Source organism: Pleurodeles waltl, chromosome 1_1, assembly GCF_031143425.1.
Source record: "Pleurodeles waltl isolate 20211129_DDA chromosome 1_1, aPleWal1.hap1.20221129, whole genome shotgun sequence".
NCBI classification, from domain to species: Eukaryota; Metazoa; Chordata; class Amphibia; order Caudata; family Salamandridae; genus Pleurodeles; species Pleurodeles waltl.
In genome coordinates, this window is record NC_090436.1 from 81598140 (window position 1) to 81614538 (window position 16399).

Sequence of the window (16399 nt, forward strand, 5' to 3'; positions counted from 1 at the left end):
GCTATAGGTACTTGAGTTAACCATAACTATAATTCCTGGCTTTTAATGATTTTGTGCAAGTAAATTCAGAACCTAACAAGTAAATTCAGAACCTAACTATAACGTCCCTATAACCTTTGTTTTTTTCAATGAATTTCTATGGTTTTTTAGCACACACATACGTAAATATAATCAGCGCAGTGCATGGCTAAAGGCCGTGCGCGGCGGGGGTTGGCTGAAGGGCCTGGCCAATGGCCAAACCCATCGTCCTGCCCTCCTACATGCACCCAAACCCAAGCTGCGCACAGCCTTCAGCCATGCGCAGCATGAGACTGGATGCAGTGGGTATTTTTCTTTTTTTTAATTCTCTGGAACCGCGGATCCACCCGTGGATCTGCGAATTGGACAAACTAAAAATAATTGGGCAATTTTCTGTCCACGAGGGGCTTAGGTACCCTCTATCTGTCTTATGGGGTCAGGATACCTCACCCCTTATGTGTTTTTGCACTCTTACTTTCCCACCCCTCCAGCCGATGCGACAAACAAAATGGCAGCTGCAACTTTTCTGTCAGGTTGAGGAGAGCCAATCAGGGCCTTGCTTTCCCCCCGGATTCGCGGTAACAAAAATATGGTAAGCTCTCCATGAGACTTACTGTGTGTTTTTTAATGTTGTTGGGAAGCTACTGCACTCTCTGCGGCCATCCCATTCTAGGGGCATCACAAAGATCTAAATAAAAAGCTAAAAGGCCCTCGCACTATGTGGCATTCCCTGCTTGTAGCAGGGAATAATAAGTGAGTGCCTCCTGTTGCTCATTTATTCTTCCTTTATTTTTTTTTTTATTTTTTTGTGTCCTGGTCCCATCAAGTAAACCCAACACTTCATACTAATATTGGTGCATTGTGGGTGCCCCAAGGCCCCTGCAGTCCCCCCAGCAAGCACCCATACTGCTTACCACCGGGAGCCAGGCATTCTTTTACAGTGGCTGCTGCGGCGCCCACCTGCGGCACCCACAATATGGGCATCATTGAAGCCTGCGTGGGAGTCCCAGGTGCTCTGTAGCACCTGCCAGCTCCCCAGCCAGTACCCATCCTGCGTGGAGCAGGAGCCGGCACTGTTGATTGCTCCCACCTGGGCCAGAGCACATTTTTTTGCTCTGCTCCCGCCAGGTGGGAGCAAATTTGTGTTCCATGCCCAGGCAGAAAACTAACTTTGTATTCCCTGCCCACACTCTCCCACGCAGGGAACAGCATTGTTGTGGGGGATAGGATCTCTGGCCACTGCTCTCTTCAGATCCTGGGATATGGCGTCCCCAGGGGTGTTCTACGGCTTAGGGACAGGGGCCCAGGCCCCCTCTCCATAAAAGCACCAGCCCCAGGAGATGGAGTCCCCTTCCCAAAAATAATAATTCACCCTCACGGGATGGGGGTCCCCAGGGCCTTACAGAGGCCCAGGGAGGGGGTTGCATTGATCCCCTGCCATAATAAATTAATTGACCCTCGGGATGGGATCCCCAGAGCGTTACAGAGGCTTGGAGGGGGGTTCTCACCCCTCTCCCCATAATAAATAATAAATTACTCTGCCCTGAGGATGAAGTCTCTAGATCCTGATAAAGGATCGGGGAGGGGGCCCCATACTCCCTCCCCTTAAAATGTTAGTGTTCCGACCCCCGGGGCTCAGGCCAACACCGGGGGTAGAGGGCTTAAAAATCTAAAGGGTGGGAGACTGCAGTTTAAAAAAAAAATGCCAACTTGGATCTACAGATCCTCTGGCAATAAGTGCATGGAAAGAGAAACAGCATACCTGCTCCCTGTCGCCGCTTTTATCTTGCCTGGAAGTTACCCTGGAATTAACCCAATCCCTTAGGACCATCCATCTCTGACTAGTACCAACTCATTATGGGGGTGATTCTGATCCTGGCGGGCGGCGGAGGCCGCCCGCCAGAATTCCGCCCCCATTATACCGCTCCGCGGTCAGAAGACCGCGGAGGGTATTATGAGTTTTTCCCTGGGCTGGCGGGCGGTCTCCAAAAGACCGCCCGCCAGCCCAGGGAAAAACTCCCTTCCCACGAGGATGCCGGCTCGTAATCGAGCTGGCGGAGTGGGAAGGTGCGACGGGTGCAGTGGCACCCGTCGCGTATTTCAGTGTCTGCAAGGCAGACACTGAAATACTTTGCGGGGCCCTCTTACGGGGGCCCCTGCCGTGCCCATGCCATTGGCATGGGCACGGCAGGGGCCCCCAGGGGCCCCGCGACCCCCCCTACCGCCATCCTGTTCATGGCGGCTTTCCCGCCATGAACAGGATGGCGGTAGGGGGGGTCAGAATCCTCATGGCGGCGGAGCGCGCTCCGCCGCCATGAAGGATTCCCCCGAGCAGCGGTAAGTCGGCGGGAGCCCGCCGACTTGCCGCTTCTGACCGCGGCTGAACCGCCGCGGTCAGAATGCTCGTGGGAGCACCGCCAGCCTGTTGGCGGTGCTCCCGTGGTCGGTGGCCCTGGCGGCCACCGGCCGCCAGGGTCAGAATGACCCCCTATATCTCTGATGTGTCTGCTTTGGGAAAAGCTTGTCTGAGATTTGAGTTTTCATATTTTCTTGCAGGTTTTAATTTTTGAAAGTGACACAACACCAATTATGCTTCAGGAATGAATTCACATTGCAGTCTGTGATCTCCAGTGCTTTCAGGCAACATTGATCATCATAGCCTTTTAGCACCATGCATTGCTTGACCTGGATCAACCATATTGCCACTTTTGGTGTAGTTCTTGTAAAGCATTCCCTACTAGTGACTACACTATTTCAGCTGAGAATGTTAACATATCCCCAGAAACGTATGCCCCACTGCTAACACTGTACATTATTGAGCATCTCTCCCAGGTCTCTCTTTTACTCAATGTTAGATCTCCTTCTGCAATATCCGTATCTGCTTAAACTCCAGTCCCAAACAAATGGGAACCCATGAGATGGAAGTAGATTCATGGAAGATGCATTTATCTTGAAGAAGGATGATTGAGTTATATGAAATATATCCACCTAACTGATAGTCAAGGATCCATGTAAATGATGCGCTGTTGTGGCTCACGAGGACTCTCCTAGGCCAGTGTGGCTGCACCTGTGCCTATGCAGGGCTGTAGATGCCAACGCTTCTTTGCTTCACAAAGCCTTTGTTGTTTCTTGAGGGCACTGCTCATGAATCCCCTGTGGTCTTTTGCTTCTAGCATTTCATGGAGGTGGAAATGGATTTGTTGGTGAATGAGACAATGCTTCCTATCTACTTTGCCATAGAAGATACAGACCTTCTAACCGTGTACGAGGAAAGCAAAGCGGTCTCCAAGTCCCTGACATCGTCTTCTGCACTGGAAGGTGGGTCCAACAAAGCTCAAGTGTAAACTGAGAAATCAGTAGCAAATGCAACTAAATTTCATAGTTGTTTTCCTAGCGCATGTATTTATGTTTCCATCTGAGCATTAACCATGTAAGCACCTCTTTAGAGAACGAAGTTCTTTTAAGAAGTAGAAATGTCATTGGTCATGTGGGTTTTCATTTTAATCACTTCACATACGTTTTTGAATACTGCCATTAAAGCAACAAGAAAAAACAATCTATATGTGCCAATTCAATTGGATATAATTAGGCTTACAATGTTAATATGTGTAGTATATTACAAATGCCATACATTCTAATCCTTCTTCCTCTGTTATTGAATAGATCTGGCATCCTAGATCTACAGCACATTGATACAAAAGGCAAACTTTCTTATTTTACATTGGTGGAGGTGATTATTTACAGACACCCATAAGGGAGGAGGTAGACTACAGGCTCCAGACATCACTGGATAGGGGGTTACCAAAAAGCAAAAGAGTTAGGGGTCATAGCTAGGCTGCTGGAATTCCCAAGGCCCACCCACTGAAAATCCTGTTGGTAAAAAGCATACACAAGACTAATAAGGTCCGCCAATATCACCTGTCTCATCATAAGGTAAATGTCTTCATAGCACTACTTAATAGATTAATATTTCCAGTAAGATCTGGTGTTTGACTTACGGGGTTCACATGTTGCTAAACCCAGGTCAGGGCTTTCAAGTGGAGTGAAAGTGTCAGTGCAGCCGACCTAGATAAAGTTTCAATCATATTGACCTCAGGAGGGGTCTTGGTCAAGCTATCACTTAATCGTATCCATAGTTTGCCATTTAATTATTTTTTTAAGTTCACCTCCATCCTGGTTTACTGTTTTCAAGTTTACGTAATATGACCACCGAGACTTATGAAAGTAAGCCTTGCGCTTTGCCAACCACTTCAATATGATGCTTTAATGACTTAGAGAAGACAATGACACAATTCTGCTATTGGTGAGACTTCTGCCTGTCTCACCCATTTTGGCACAATCTTGAGGGTCCAGATCATGAACTGAAAGTTTACCTGGACCACTGAAATTCGAAGAGGGGCTTCCTCTCACACTTTCCGTTTCTTCCCCAGTAATGTTCGGCATGGTAATGGGAAGTGGATTCCAAATGGAGGCCGGGGAGACTCAGAGTAAACCCATCAGTGATCCAGTGATCGTCACATTGGAGGTACGGTACAGTGCTTATTTCATTTACCTATCTGGTGATTTGTTTAGATGTAAGAGAAGGTGAGTACTGATAGCTAAGAGGCTTCTACCTGTGCGTATCACTGCAGGGCCACCAGAGACATAAAGTATAAAAGCTTATTGACACCATTTAAATTACTGTGCTCTGATTTGGAAATATTTGTATGTGATCTGTGCAAAATTTAAAAAAGATATGAGAGTAGGGGACCAATGTTTTTCTTCGGGCCTGTTGCGCAGTAGCCGCTCGAGGGCTGCGGAAGGGGCGGGCGGGAAGGCATTGGAGGGAAAGGGAATAAACATTAAATTTAATTTACATTTTTTAAAAAAAACACTTACCTCCTTTGCCGCTCCTCTGTCCCGCGACGCTCCTCTGCAGGCAAAGGCTCCCAGCCTGCCCTGCGCCGTTCCTGACGCAACTGTGTTGCTGGGCTGGAGAGAGCCTACAGCGCATGTGTGTTTGGCTACCCGATAGCACTTCCCCTCAGTGCACGTCACCCCCGTGGCCCCACTCCTTTTAAAGAAAACAATAATAAACATAGTTTATTAACATTTTCTTTAAAAGGTTTTGCAGCTGCCGCTGTTGGCGGGAGGGGAGGGGCAACGCTCCTCCGCCCAAACGGAGAAGCCGCCACTGCTGCTGCGATGCTTCCAAATACTGGAGTTCCCGTATATGACGTAGGCTGCCTACCTAGAATACACCCCATGCCTCTTTCTTCCACCATCCTGCAGTTCCTGTCTCTTTATCTCACTCTTGCAGGTTCTTTTTCATGTCTAATTCCCCCTTTGCCACTGCTTTGCTTTTCTTTCTTTTCCTTTTCAACAATTGTCATTTCCCAAAGATGAATGTCAATCTACCCCATTTGTAACCACCAGAACAAGTTACATATTTAGTCAGGATCAACATTATATAAAATAGACATAATTGATCGACATTAGAGAACATCTTACTGCTGAACGCGACAGCAGACGCCAACTTTGGGTATCGTGCTGGACTTGCCAGATGCTTTTAATATCATCAATCATGTTTTCCTGTTGTAAAGACAGTGGTCATGGCCTTCAGGGACTCAATGGGTTTTTGGTGGCCTTGGCTTGTAAGATTACTAGAGTTTGTATGGATTTATTTGAAATACCAAACTTCATCTGTGTTATGAGGAGTTGGTCACAATCTTCAGTCTGTCCTCAATTTCTAACACTAATCATCAAATTCTTGCATTATCTGCTAACAGCCTGGAGGGTGGTCTTCCATAGCTATGCTGATAGCATACCGTTGCATTTCTGACCTCTCTGGTAATTACGGTTAGGATGCAGAGAACCTGTCTAGGCACTGATATCAAGTTTTAAGTTTATTTGTGTTTGGTAACATGCAAATGTAAATAAAATAAACATTACAAAGACAAATTATCATTAAAAATGCTGTCAATAGTTACAAACGAATTTGTATAAATACGATTAAAAACAACATCTTTGCTTCCATATATATAAACCACATACAAAATGCATTATTTATCTCTGCTCTATTGTCAGAGCAAGTTGATATGTTCCTGAGAAAATCATACAACATAAAGTCACTAACTGCAATGTATGTTAACATTTGATCACCATTAGCAATGTAATTTATTAAAGGTAATTTAAACAAAGTAAGAGAAGCATAGTATACAAAGTGCTATTATTATATTATTATATAACCACATCATGTGATCAGGCATACATTCCTCTATTTGAAGAAGGGGTATGCAAGTGATATGTGCAAACGGATTAGACATAGGAGTGCACTGCATAATGCAGAATATGATATTAGCAGGCTGGGCTTGATTTTACTATAGTCCTTGCCTAGCATCAGCATTAGATCCCAAACCCATGATGCAAATTTGGCATTTAGCAAGTAAAGTTAGGTGCTAGCTATTCACATTACCAAAGGAACCAGACATTTCATCTGTCCTTTACCTTATATCTTTTTATCTTTTCTTTAACTCACAATATTATGGAGCATATCTGTATTAATTATAATCACCTCCCAAAATGTCAGTAGCATAATCGTTATACAAGTAACGGTTTGTCAACTTTTCTAATATTCATTTGTCTAAAAAGGGGAATTAAAAGTATCTTCCTTTCCATTAAAAAGTGCATACAAATACCGTAAGATGAGCTAATGTAACTCGGATTGATTTGCAAAAGGTGCATAATAGTTTATCGCCTGAATTAGGTCTGTTCTCGTTCTCATAGAATTTCCCAAAAATAAATGATGGTACTTGGCCCAGTCGCAACTTCAACATCCACCATCCAGAATTTCTTATAACCCCAATGGTCGGTGTTAGAAATTGGGTTTTTCGTTGGCAGTCAGGTTACCCCCTGTCCAAGCAAGGGCCTTCACTCTAGTCAGGGTAAAGGGGAAACACACCTGGTTAACCCCCACTCACCCCCTTGGAAGCTTGGCACAAGCAGAAAGGCTTAACCCAGAAGCAATATGTGAAGTATTTGTACCAACACACACAGTAATACAGTGAAAACACTACAAAATGGACACACCAGTTTAGAAAAATAGGTAATATTTATCTAAATCAAACAAAAATCCAACCTACACAAGTCAAGATATGAATTTAAAAAAAAATAAGAGTCTTACTCGATAGAAAAAAATGGAAACGTTGTTGTTACACAAAGCACCTGGTTTGCATCAAATATAAGAACGTACTTCGGAAAAGTCAGTGATGTGTCGATTCCTTGCTCGCAAGTGAGGCTGTGCATCGTTTCTTCTCCAGTCGGGTCTGCGATGCATCATTTTTTTCCCTCGCAAGAGAGCGGTGAGTCGATTTCCGGACGGGCACCTCGGATCCGTGCAGGCTTGCGTAGATTTCGGACGCCCAGCGATGATCCGTGAGAAATCCGGTCACATGGAGTTAGAAAACCATGCTGCGTGGGATTTGCGTCATTAGCAGCCACAAGCGGGTGTTGGTCGTTTCTCCAGCCGCAATGTGTCGATCTCCCAGCCGCAATGCAGGTGGAGCGTCGATTTTAGCCACGAAGCGGGTGGCGTGTCGTTTTTCAGCCGCGTTGCAGGTGATGCGGCGTCCTGTCTGTGGATTTCAGTTCTTTTATTTACCAGCTTTACCCTTCAAGGGCCCAGGGACTGGATGGGGCACCACTTGGCAGAGCAAGAGTCTCACCAGAGAGTCCAGGAGCTGGCAGAAGAAATCTTTGATGGCCCTGAGACTTCAAAACAGGAGGCAAGCTCAGGTTAAGCCCTTGGATATTCTTCAAAAGCAGGAATATACCACAAAGTCCAGTCTTTGTCCTCGTTCAGGCAACTGCAGGCCAACCCAGCAAAGCACAGTCACAACCAAAGGGGCAGTACTCCTCCTCCAGCTCTTCAGCTCTTCTCCTTGGCAGAGGTTCCTCTTGATTCCAGAAGCAATCTGAAAATGTGGGATTTTGGGTCCACTACTTATACTCCTTTCTGCCTTTGAAATTGGCAAACTTCAAAGGAAAGTCTCTGTTGTTCACAAGATCCTGCCATACCCAGGCCTGGCTCCAGACCCACACCAGGGGATTGGAGACTGCATTGTGCGAAGGCAGGCACAGCCCATTCAGGTATAATTGAGCACTCCTCCCTCCACTCTAGCTAAGATGGCCCATCAGGATATGTAGGCTACTCCCCAGCTCCCTTTGTGTCACTGTCTAGAGGGGATTCACAAACAGCCCAACTGTCAGTCTGACCCAGACAGGGCATACACAAGCGGGTAGACTCACAGAATGGTTTAAGCAAGAAAATGCCAACTTTCTAAAAGTGGCATTTTCAAACTGGCAATCTGAAAATCAACTTTACCAAAAGATGTATTTTTCAATTGTGAGTTCAGGGACACCAAACTCGAAAACCGAATTTGGCAGTATTTCACTGTCAGGACCTGTAAAACACATTACTACATGCCCCACTTTTAACATACACTGCACCCTTCCCATGGGGCTACCTAGGGCCTACCTTAGGGGTGCCTTACATGGACAAAAAGGGATTGGCAGTTCAAAACTGAACACACAGGCACTGCAGTGGCAGGTCTGAGCCATGTTTACAGGGTTACTAGTGTGGGTGGCACAACCAGTGCTGCAGGCCAACTAGTAGCATTTGATTTACAGGCTCTGGGCACCTCTAGTGAATTTCACTAAGGACTTAATAGTAAATCAAATATGCTAATCAGGGAAAAGCCAATTACACATACAATTTACATAGGGTCACTTGCACTTTAGCACTGGTCAGCAGTGGCAAGTGCCCAGAGAACCAAAAACAGCAAAAACAGAGCGCAGCATACGGTCACAACATGGGAAGCAGAGGCAGAAAGACAGGGGAGACCACGCCAAGGATGCCAGGTCTAACACTAGCCCCCCCCCCACCTGAAAGTGGTGAGATCTACCCAACCTCATGGGAGTTCTCATCACTAAGGCGGAAGAATCTGGGCAGACCATCAGCATTGGCGTGGTCTGTTCCTGGGTGGTGTTCCACCGTAAAGTTCATTCCCTGTAGGGAGATGGACCACCTCAACAGTTTTTGGTTCTCACCCCTCATCTGCATTAACCATCTGAGGAGCCTGTGATCTGTCTGGACCCGGAAGTGAGTCCCAAACAAGTAGGGTCTTAGCTTCTTCAGTGCCCAGACCACAGCAAAAGCTTCCCGCTCAATTGCACTCCAGCTAAGTTCCCGGGAAAGTAACCTCCTACTAATGAAGGCTACAGGCTGGTCTGAGCCCTCTTCATTTAGCTGTGATAACACTGCTCCTACACCATGCTCTGAAGCATCAGCCTGCACAACAAATTCTTTGGAGAAGTCAGGTGCCTGCAGCACGGGTGCCGTGCACATGGCTGCCTTCAGGGCATCAAAAGCTGTCTGGCAAGCCTCAGTCCAGATCACCTTTCTGGGCTGCTTTTTGGAGGGTAAGTCAGTCAAGGGAGCAACAAAAATGCCATACCCCTTGGCAAACCTCCTACATCCTGTGAGACCTTAAAAGGCTCTCACCTCCTTCTGGGTCTTGGGAGGCTTCCAAGCCAGGATAGTGTCAATCTTTGGCTGTAGGGGCGCCACCTGGCCACTCTCCACGTGGTGTCCTAAGTACACCATAGAACCCTGCCCTATTTGGCACTTACTAGCCTTAATAGTGAGAGCTGCCTTTTGCAGGGCCTCCAACACTTTGCAGAGGTGGTGCAAGTGTTCCTCCCAAGTGGAGCTGACCATAGCAATGTCATCCAGGTAGGCTGCACTGAAATCATCCAGTTCAGCCAACACCTGGTTAACCAACCTCTGAAAGGTGGCAGGTGCATTCTTCATCCCAAAGGGCATCACCCATATGGGGTGGAGAATGCAGACCTCTCCTTGGCCCCCTCAGAGCAATCTGCTAATATCTAGAGGTCAAATTAAATGTACATAGATATTTGGCAGCCCCTAACCAATCAATGAGCTCATCAGCTTGGGGATGGGGTGCGTGTCAGTCTTAGTGACCGCATTTAGTCCCCAGTAGACCACACAGAACCCTAGTTCTAGAGTGCCACCAGGAGTAGCATCTTTTGGGACCAAGACCACAGGGCTGGCCCAAGGGCTACTAGAGAACTCATTTACCCCAAGGGCTAACATTTTGGATACCTCATCTTTTATGTTGGCCCTAAGCAGTCACTCTTTAAACCTTGTGTTTTACAGGAGGACTGTCTCCAGTGTCCACATCATGCGTACACAGATGAGTGATCCCCTGGGATCAAGGAAAATAGAAAGGCAAACTGTCCCAACATTTGGCGACAGTCCCTCTGTTGCCCTGGGGTCAGGGAGGGAGAGAGGTTCACACCCTCCACTGAACCATCTTTCTCTTTGGCAGACAGGAGGTCAGGAAGAGTCTCACTCTCTTCCTCCACCCCATCATCTGTTGCCAAGAGCATTGTTACCTCTGTCCTCTCAAAATGAGACTTGAGGAGATTTGCATGTAGGTTCACCAGATAGGTGCCATCACTCTTGCGCTCCACTATCTCCAAAGGCCCAGTCTACTTATGTTGGAGAGCTCTAGGCTCCACTGGGGCCATCATCCAAACTTTTTGGCCAGGTTAAAACTCAACCAGAGTGGCATTCTGGTCACACCACTGTTTCATGTCCTCCTGGACTGCTTCCATGTTCTCCTGAGCGAGCTTCCTGAAGCGTGCTGTCTGGTTTCTAAAAGCCAGAATGTAACTGAATACATCCTGGGGGGGGCTTACTGGAGGCTTTCTCCAAGACCTCCTTCACCAGACTGACAGGAGGGCCATACAGTAACTGTAAAAGGCTAAATCCAAGACCCTTTTAAGGCACCTCCCTGTAGGCGAACAGAAGGCATGGCAAGAGGACGTCACACTTACGCCTCAAGGACTCTGACAGGCCCATGATCATGCCTTTCAAGGTGCGGTTGAATCTCTCAACCAGACCCTTTCTTTGCGGGCGGTAAGGAGTGGTGAACCTATAAGTCACCCACACTTCTTCCACAGACACTTCATATAAGTAGCTATGAAGTTGGTACCCCTGTCAGATACCACTTCCTTCGGGAACCCCGTGTGGGTAAAAACACCCACCAATGCACGTCCCACCACAGGGTCAGTGATTGATCTTAAAGGAATGGCTTCTGGGTACCGGGCGGCATGGTCCACCAAGACCAGGATAAACAAGAATTTCAATAACTTTTCTTTGAAAATTCAGCCCCAAAAAAGACCTTAGTTTAAAATCCACTGACATCCCAGTAGTTCCTTCCGATGACCCAAATGGCATTAAATCTTTGTGGATTAAAAGAAGAGATCAAGGATGAGTTAGTCAGTACTCACCATCATGCTACATTTTCTGAACTTACATATACAGCCATCTTAGTTGAAAAAACTTTAGAAGAGGCGTAATGAAAGAAAGAAGTCTTGAAAGGGGTTTTCCACTTTTTCCAGAGTCCATCCCCCTTGCAGATCAGAAAATGAAATGATTTATTTTTCCCAAGAAGAACCTATGTAGCTAGGAGTAGGCAGAAGTCCTTTGACAGATGATGTTAGGGAACACCAGACTGTGCTTTTATTGAGGTCATTCTGGAATATGACCCATTCCTGCCATGTAGGTTCTCAAAAGGCCTAAACACCTGACCTCTGAGAAAGAGAAGAGAGTAGGTTGCGATGGCTTCCTTATATTTATTCTTTGAAAGAGAGCTAAAAGGATGCCTGATGTTGTTCAAACTGTTGATGAGACACCACTGGGCTCAGTGCCAGGTAGGCAGGCTTCACTACCTTTACAGTTCTCTTTTGGTGACCATACATATCAGACCCAATCTAGGGGGGGGCAGGCTTACAAGAGCTATTAGTCCACAACCTTGAAGGTTATGTGTGTTTATTAATGTTATCAAAGGACCTTATCTACTATGGCCTACAAATCGAGCACCAAGAACACCCCTTTAGCACTTGACTCTCAGTGGAAGCAGTCCAAGGCTAAGACAGAGAGTTGGTGCTGGCATAGAGACTGAGGACTCAATCATGCACACTGTAACCAACCAACATTTGCAATGTCCAGGCAGTAATTGCTCTTAATAAAAGTTAAGTATTTTGTTTTTATAATGACTCAAAAATATTCAGGATCCTAATGGAGCACAACACAGTACAAAAGGCTTATCTACAGCAGAGTCACTGTGCTAAAGAGCTATACTTCGTCGGGAGGGAGACTCCACCCTCTCATCCCAAGTTGGTGACAATTTGGGCAGCTTCTGGGTTCAGAGAGTTCTGGCTTCTCCTTCCCTTACTAAGCCAGGTCTACTGGTGTTTTAGATTACCCGAGCCACAATGCAGTTCAGGCTTTAACAGCACTTCTGCCGATATTTGTAGACCTCATGTCTGACTCTGCCCCTCTTCCCAGGTGTCTTCACGAGAGCTGGTGGTGGAGTAGTCGGTCCAGACAAGCTGTGGGAGACACAGATCGGGTTAGTGGCATGCAGACATGAATGGACAAAGGGTCCTCACCGTTCACAGTCTTTTCAGTGCATGTCTCGGAGAGGTCAAGTCAGGGACTCGCACAATGAAGCAGGCCTTCCACACTGGGTCTTAACAATGTTGCCAGCTTCTTCAAGTACACAATCTACCATCACAGCCATGCTGGGGCATAACACTTTTGGCAGCATGGGCAGGTACATGATGGAGGAGCCCCATTGCACTGGTTGGTAGCACAGACAAGTGAATGAGGAGGTGGCACAGCGACGCTGAACACAGCGATGAAAGCAGCATGGGCAGTTAGTCTGAGGACTGTTTTTCCATGTATACTACAGCATGGGACACAAATTCACTGGCACAGTTCTACCATGGCCGACCACTACATTAGCACAGCTACTGCACACCTCAGCTCCTCTAGGCAGTCTTGTTCTGGGGTGGCAACTTTGGCATTCCACCATACAGGCCCACATCAGGAAACTTCTCTGGGTTTCTCCTCTAGTTAGAACCTCTGCAGAGACACCTCTGGTGTTCCTCCCTCAGCTCAGCAGACCCTATTCCAGTGTGGATTCTCAGCAGCATGTTGTAATCGTCCTGGGTTGTGGCCTCTCTTCCCCTTTGAAAGCTGGTCAGAGACTCAGTTCTGGACCACAGAAGTCCACCTACACACTGGTGGGAGCAGCCTTCCTTGGTCATGAGAAATCATGGATGTCTGAGTGGCAGCTCAGGCCACTCTTTAGAGTCCTTCCAGATGCCCTTTTTTGATTCTGGCTCTTTGCCCACAAAAGATTTTTAGACAGTTCCACCATTTGGTATATTGGCTTCAGCCAAATCAGTTGCGTCTGAAAAGCTCTCCGAGCTTCTTAAAATACTAGCAAACAAATGATGGAGCAGCTTCTCCCTTGCCAATCAGGTATACTTTGTCTGTAACACTTATGAAGAACATGCCCTGGGACCACTCTTGCAATTCAAAGACACTGTTGTCTCCTGTCCGTCCACAGCCAGTGTTTTCATTAACTACCAAAAGGCTAGTTGTGAGTCAGGGATCTGCAATTCACATAGCCCGTCTAGACGGTGAACACCATCTTCCATTTTGTATACAGTACACACACAGTGGAATCAAAATGGATTCCCTGTGTCCATGGGTTAATTTGGAACACATGCCCCTTGTACACATGCAAACCTACAGAACACTTGTGCAAACAGGGAGGCAGTGTAGGACTTTGCTGTACTTAACTAAACAACTTACACAGTGAGGATGGTAGACCACTCACCTCTGTAGGTATCTGGAAAAGACCTGCCCCGCTACTAACAATTTATGCCAATATTGTCAGTACTATTTGGTGAAGTAACCGTTATCGCAGTCTCTTCTATTTTAGCTCTCCGAGCTTCTTAAAATACTAGCAAACAAATGATGCTCTCAGTTATGCTGTTTTTTTTTAATACCATGGCTAAAAAGGCACAATCCATATACCAGTTGGGTTACCAGAACAATTTCACAATCATCAAAGTTTTGTTATTGCCATTTGCTATGCTTCAATTACATTAAATATTGCACAACTACTCCAACCCTAATTGTGGCTAATGTTTCTTCATTGTTACTTCATTATCACAGTTATTCTCCACTTTTTGCTAAAACTGATTTATGCTGACTTCCTCCTCATCAATTGAACCTAGAGCTGTCGTACCATTTGGGCACACCCATTTTCTCTAGAACGAGAAAGGAGTAGTAAAAACCTATTTTCAGGAGATAACAAAGTGGGCTGATTATACATTCTAAGTCTCCCTCTGCGGCACCTCTCTTTTTGTTCTGAAGAATCTTCACCTCTTAATAAAAATATTCAGGAATCTGTAGGAGGTGTACACGTATTAACCAAATTCTGCGTGCTAGGTGCTTACCATCTTCTTCATCTGTGTGTATAAAAGAGAGAAAGGAGTGGAAAACAGGTTTCTGCAACCAATTTGCACATCTTGAGTATGAAGTAATGCCACCAAGGCTGTGTAAGGTTGCTATCATTTTTCAATATTTCATAGGTTCAGGTTCTTTTCAGATCTCTTGACTTATTTTGAACTTGTTGGAAATTGGATCTCTAGTTAGCAGAGGTATACACCCTTCCCCAAGCAGGGACCCCAATCCTAGTCAGGGTAGGTCACAACACAGTGCCCAGCCTCCTCTGGTTGCTTGGCACTAAGAAGTCGGGCTTAACTTAGAAGGCAATGAGGCTTAACTTAGAAGGCAATGTGTAAAGTATTTGTGCAATAACTCATACAGCAACACAGTGACAACACCACAAAAGTACATCACACTAGTTTAGAAAAGTGGATAATCTTTATCTGAATAAAATAAGGTCAAAATGTCAAAATTCCAATATGTACAAGCCAAGGTATGAATTTTTAAAGATTAAATCCCAATAAAGTGCTTAGAAACGCAATATCTCCAACTGGGGCTATCACAATGTCATTGACGTAGCCATTCCCAATAGTCTAAAGCCAGTGCAGTCGCTCACGGATTCGCACGGACCCCCAGGCACAGTACCTTTGAAAACAAAGAAACAAAGATGTTGCATGAGTCGGGGAGGTGATGCGTCGCTGGAACGGGTGCGGCATCAGTCCCTCATGGCACCTGGGGAGGTGAGGTGCCAGTTCCGTACTGCGAGGCAGGGGAGGCGAGGCATCAGTTCCGTCCGGTTGCAGGGGAGCTGATGTAGTATTGGTGGCGGGGGCGTTGGTTCCTTGTGACTGGCCAGGGTTGATGAATCTAGTCAGTCAAGACATGATGTGTTGACTTCGCAGTGCCAGAATCACACCGCGGGACGTTAGTGGCATCGCAGCAACATCAGACTTGCTTTGCAGGCCACGGTCATTGCATTCAGTGAGGACCACGAGCCGGAGAAGGCAGCGGTGTGGCGTCGGGGCAGCAGCGTCGGTGCTGGAGCCTATGAAGTCAGTGAACTAGCTAGAAGCTAGTAAATGAGGAGGCAAGCTCAATCCAAGACTTTGGAGAGCACTTTTGGAAGAAGACAGAGTCCTTCCAGCAGGTTCAGGGGCCAGCAGGCAGCAGGGCAACAAGCAGGGCAGCAGTCCTTCTCAGCAAAGCAGTCCAGATGACTCCTTTGGGCAGCCAGGCAGTCCCTCTGATCCAGATGTGTCTGATTTGGTGGGGTCAGAGACCCAGTAAATATAGCCAAAAATGCCTTTGAAGTGGGGGAAACGTCAAAGAGTGTTTTCGAAGTGCACAGGTTCCTTTTTCAGCCCAGTCCTGACTGCCAGGATCCCTGTGGGGGTGTTATCAGTCCTTTGTGTGAGGGTAGGCCACTGGCCTTTGAAGTGTAAGAGAGAGCCCCTCCGCCCTTCCTGCACAGGGAGACCCATTCAACATGCAGATGAATGCAAATGTGACTGAGTGTCCTGTGTTTATGACTGTCTGGGTGGGATGCACAAGGGGAGCAGTCAACCAGCACAGACCAGGCTGTAAGGCACAGACGGTAGTAAGTGCAGAGAAACACCGACTTTCTAAAAGTGGCTTTTCTGAAAATAGTAATAATAAATCAAACTTCACTGGTAAGCAGGATTTTCTATTACCATTCTGGCCATTCTAAACATGACAGGGCTACTCCTTTCAGATCAGAATCTACCACTTAAAAGTAGATATGGGCAGTTCTAATGCTGGTCTATGAGAGGAGCAGGCCCCACAGTAGTGGCAAACAAATTTGTGGGTTTTCCACTACCAGGACATATAAAACATATAAGTACATGTCCTGCCTTTTACATATATAGCACCCTGCCCTATGGGTTACCTAGGGCCTACCTTAGGGGTGATTTATATGTAGAACAAGAAAGGTTTAAGGCTTGGTAAGTAGTTTTAAATGCCAAGTCGAAGTGGCGGTGGAATTGCACA

At 46.5% G+C, this 16399-nt stretch overlaps 1 protein-coding gene across 1 annotated transcript in view; it reads left to right on the forward strand.

The window, feature by feature from the left end:
• Positions 1 to 16399, forward strand: part of LOC138266830 (BOS complex subunit NCLN-like) — a 198718-nt gene that overhangs the window by 86174 nt on the left and 96145 nt on the right. Inside the window, exons 3-4 of the mRNA XM_069215554.1 lie at positions 3192 to 3336; positions 4449 to 4543. Of these exons, the coding sequence (XP_069071655.1) occupies positions 3192 to 3336; positions 4449 to 4543 (240 nt within the window). The remainder of the gene's footprint in view (positions 1 to 3191; positions 3337 to 4448; positions 4544 to 16399) is intronic.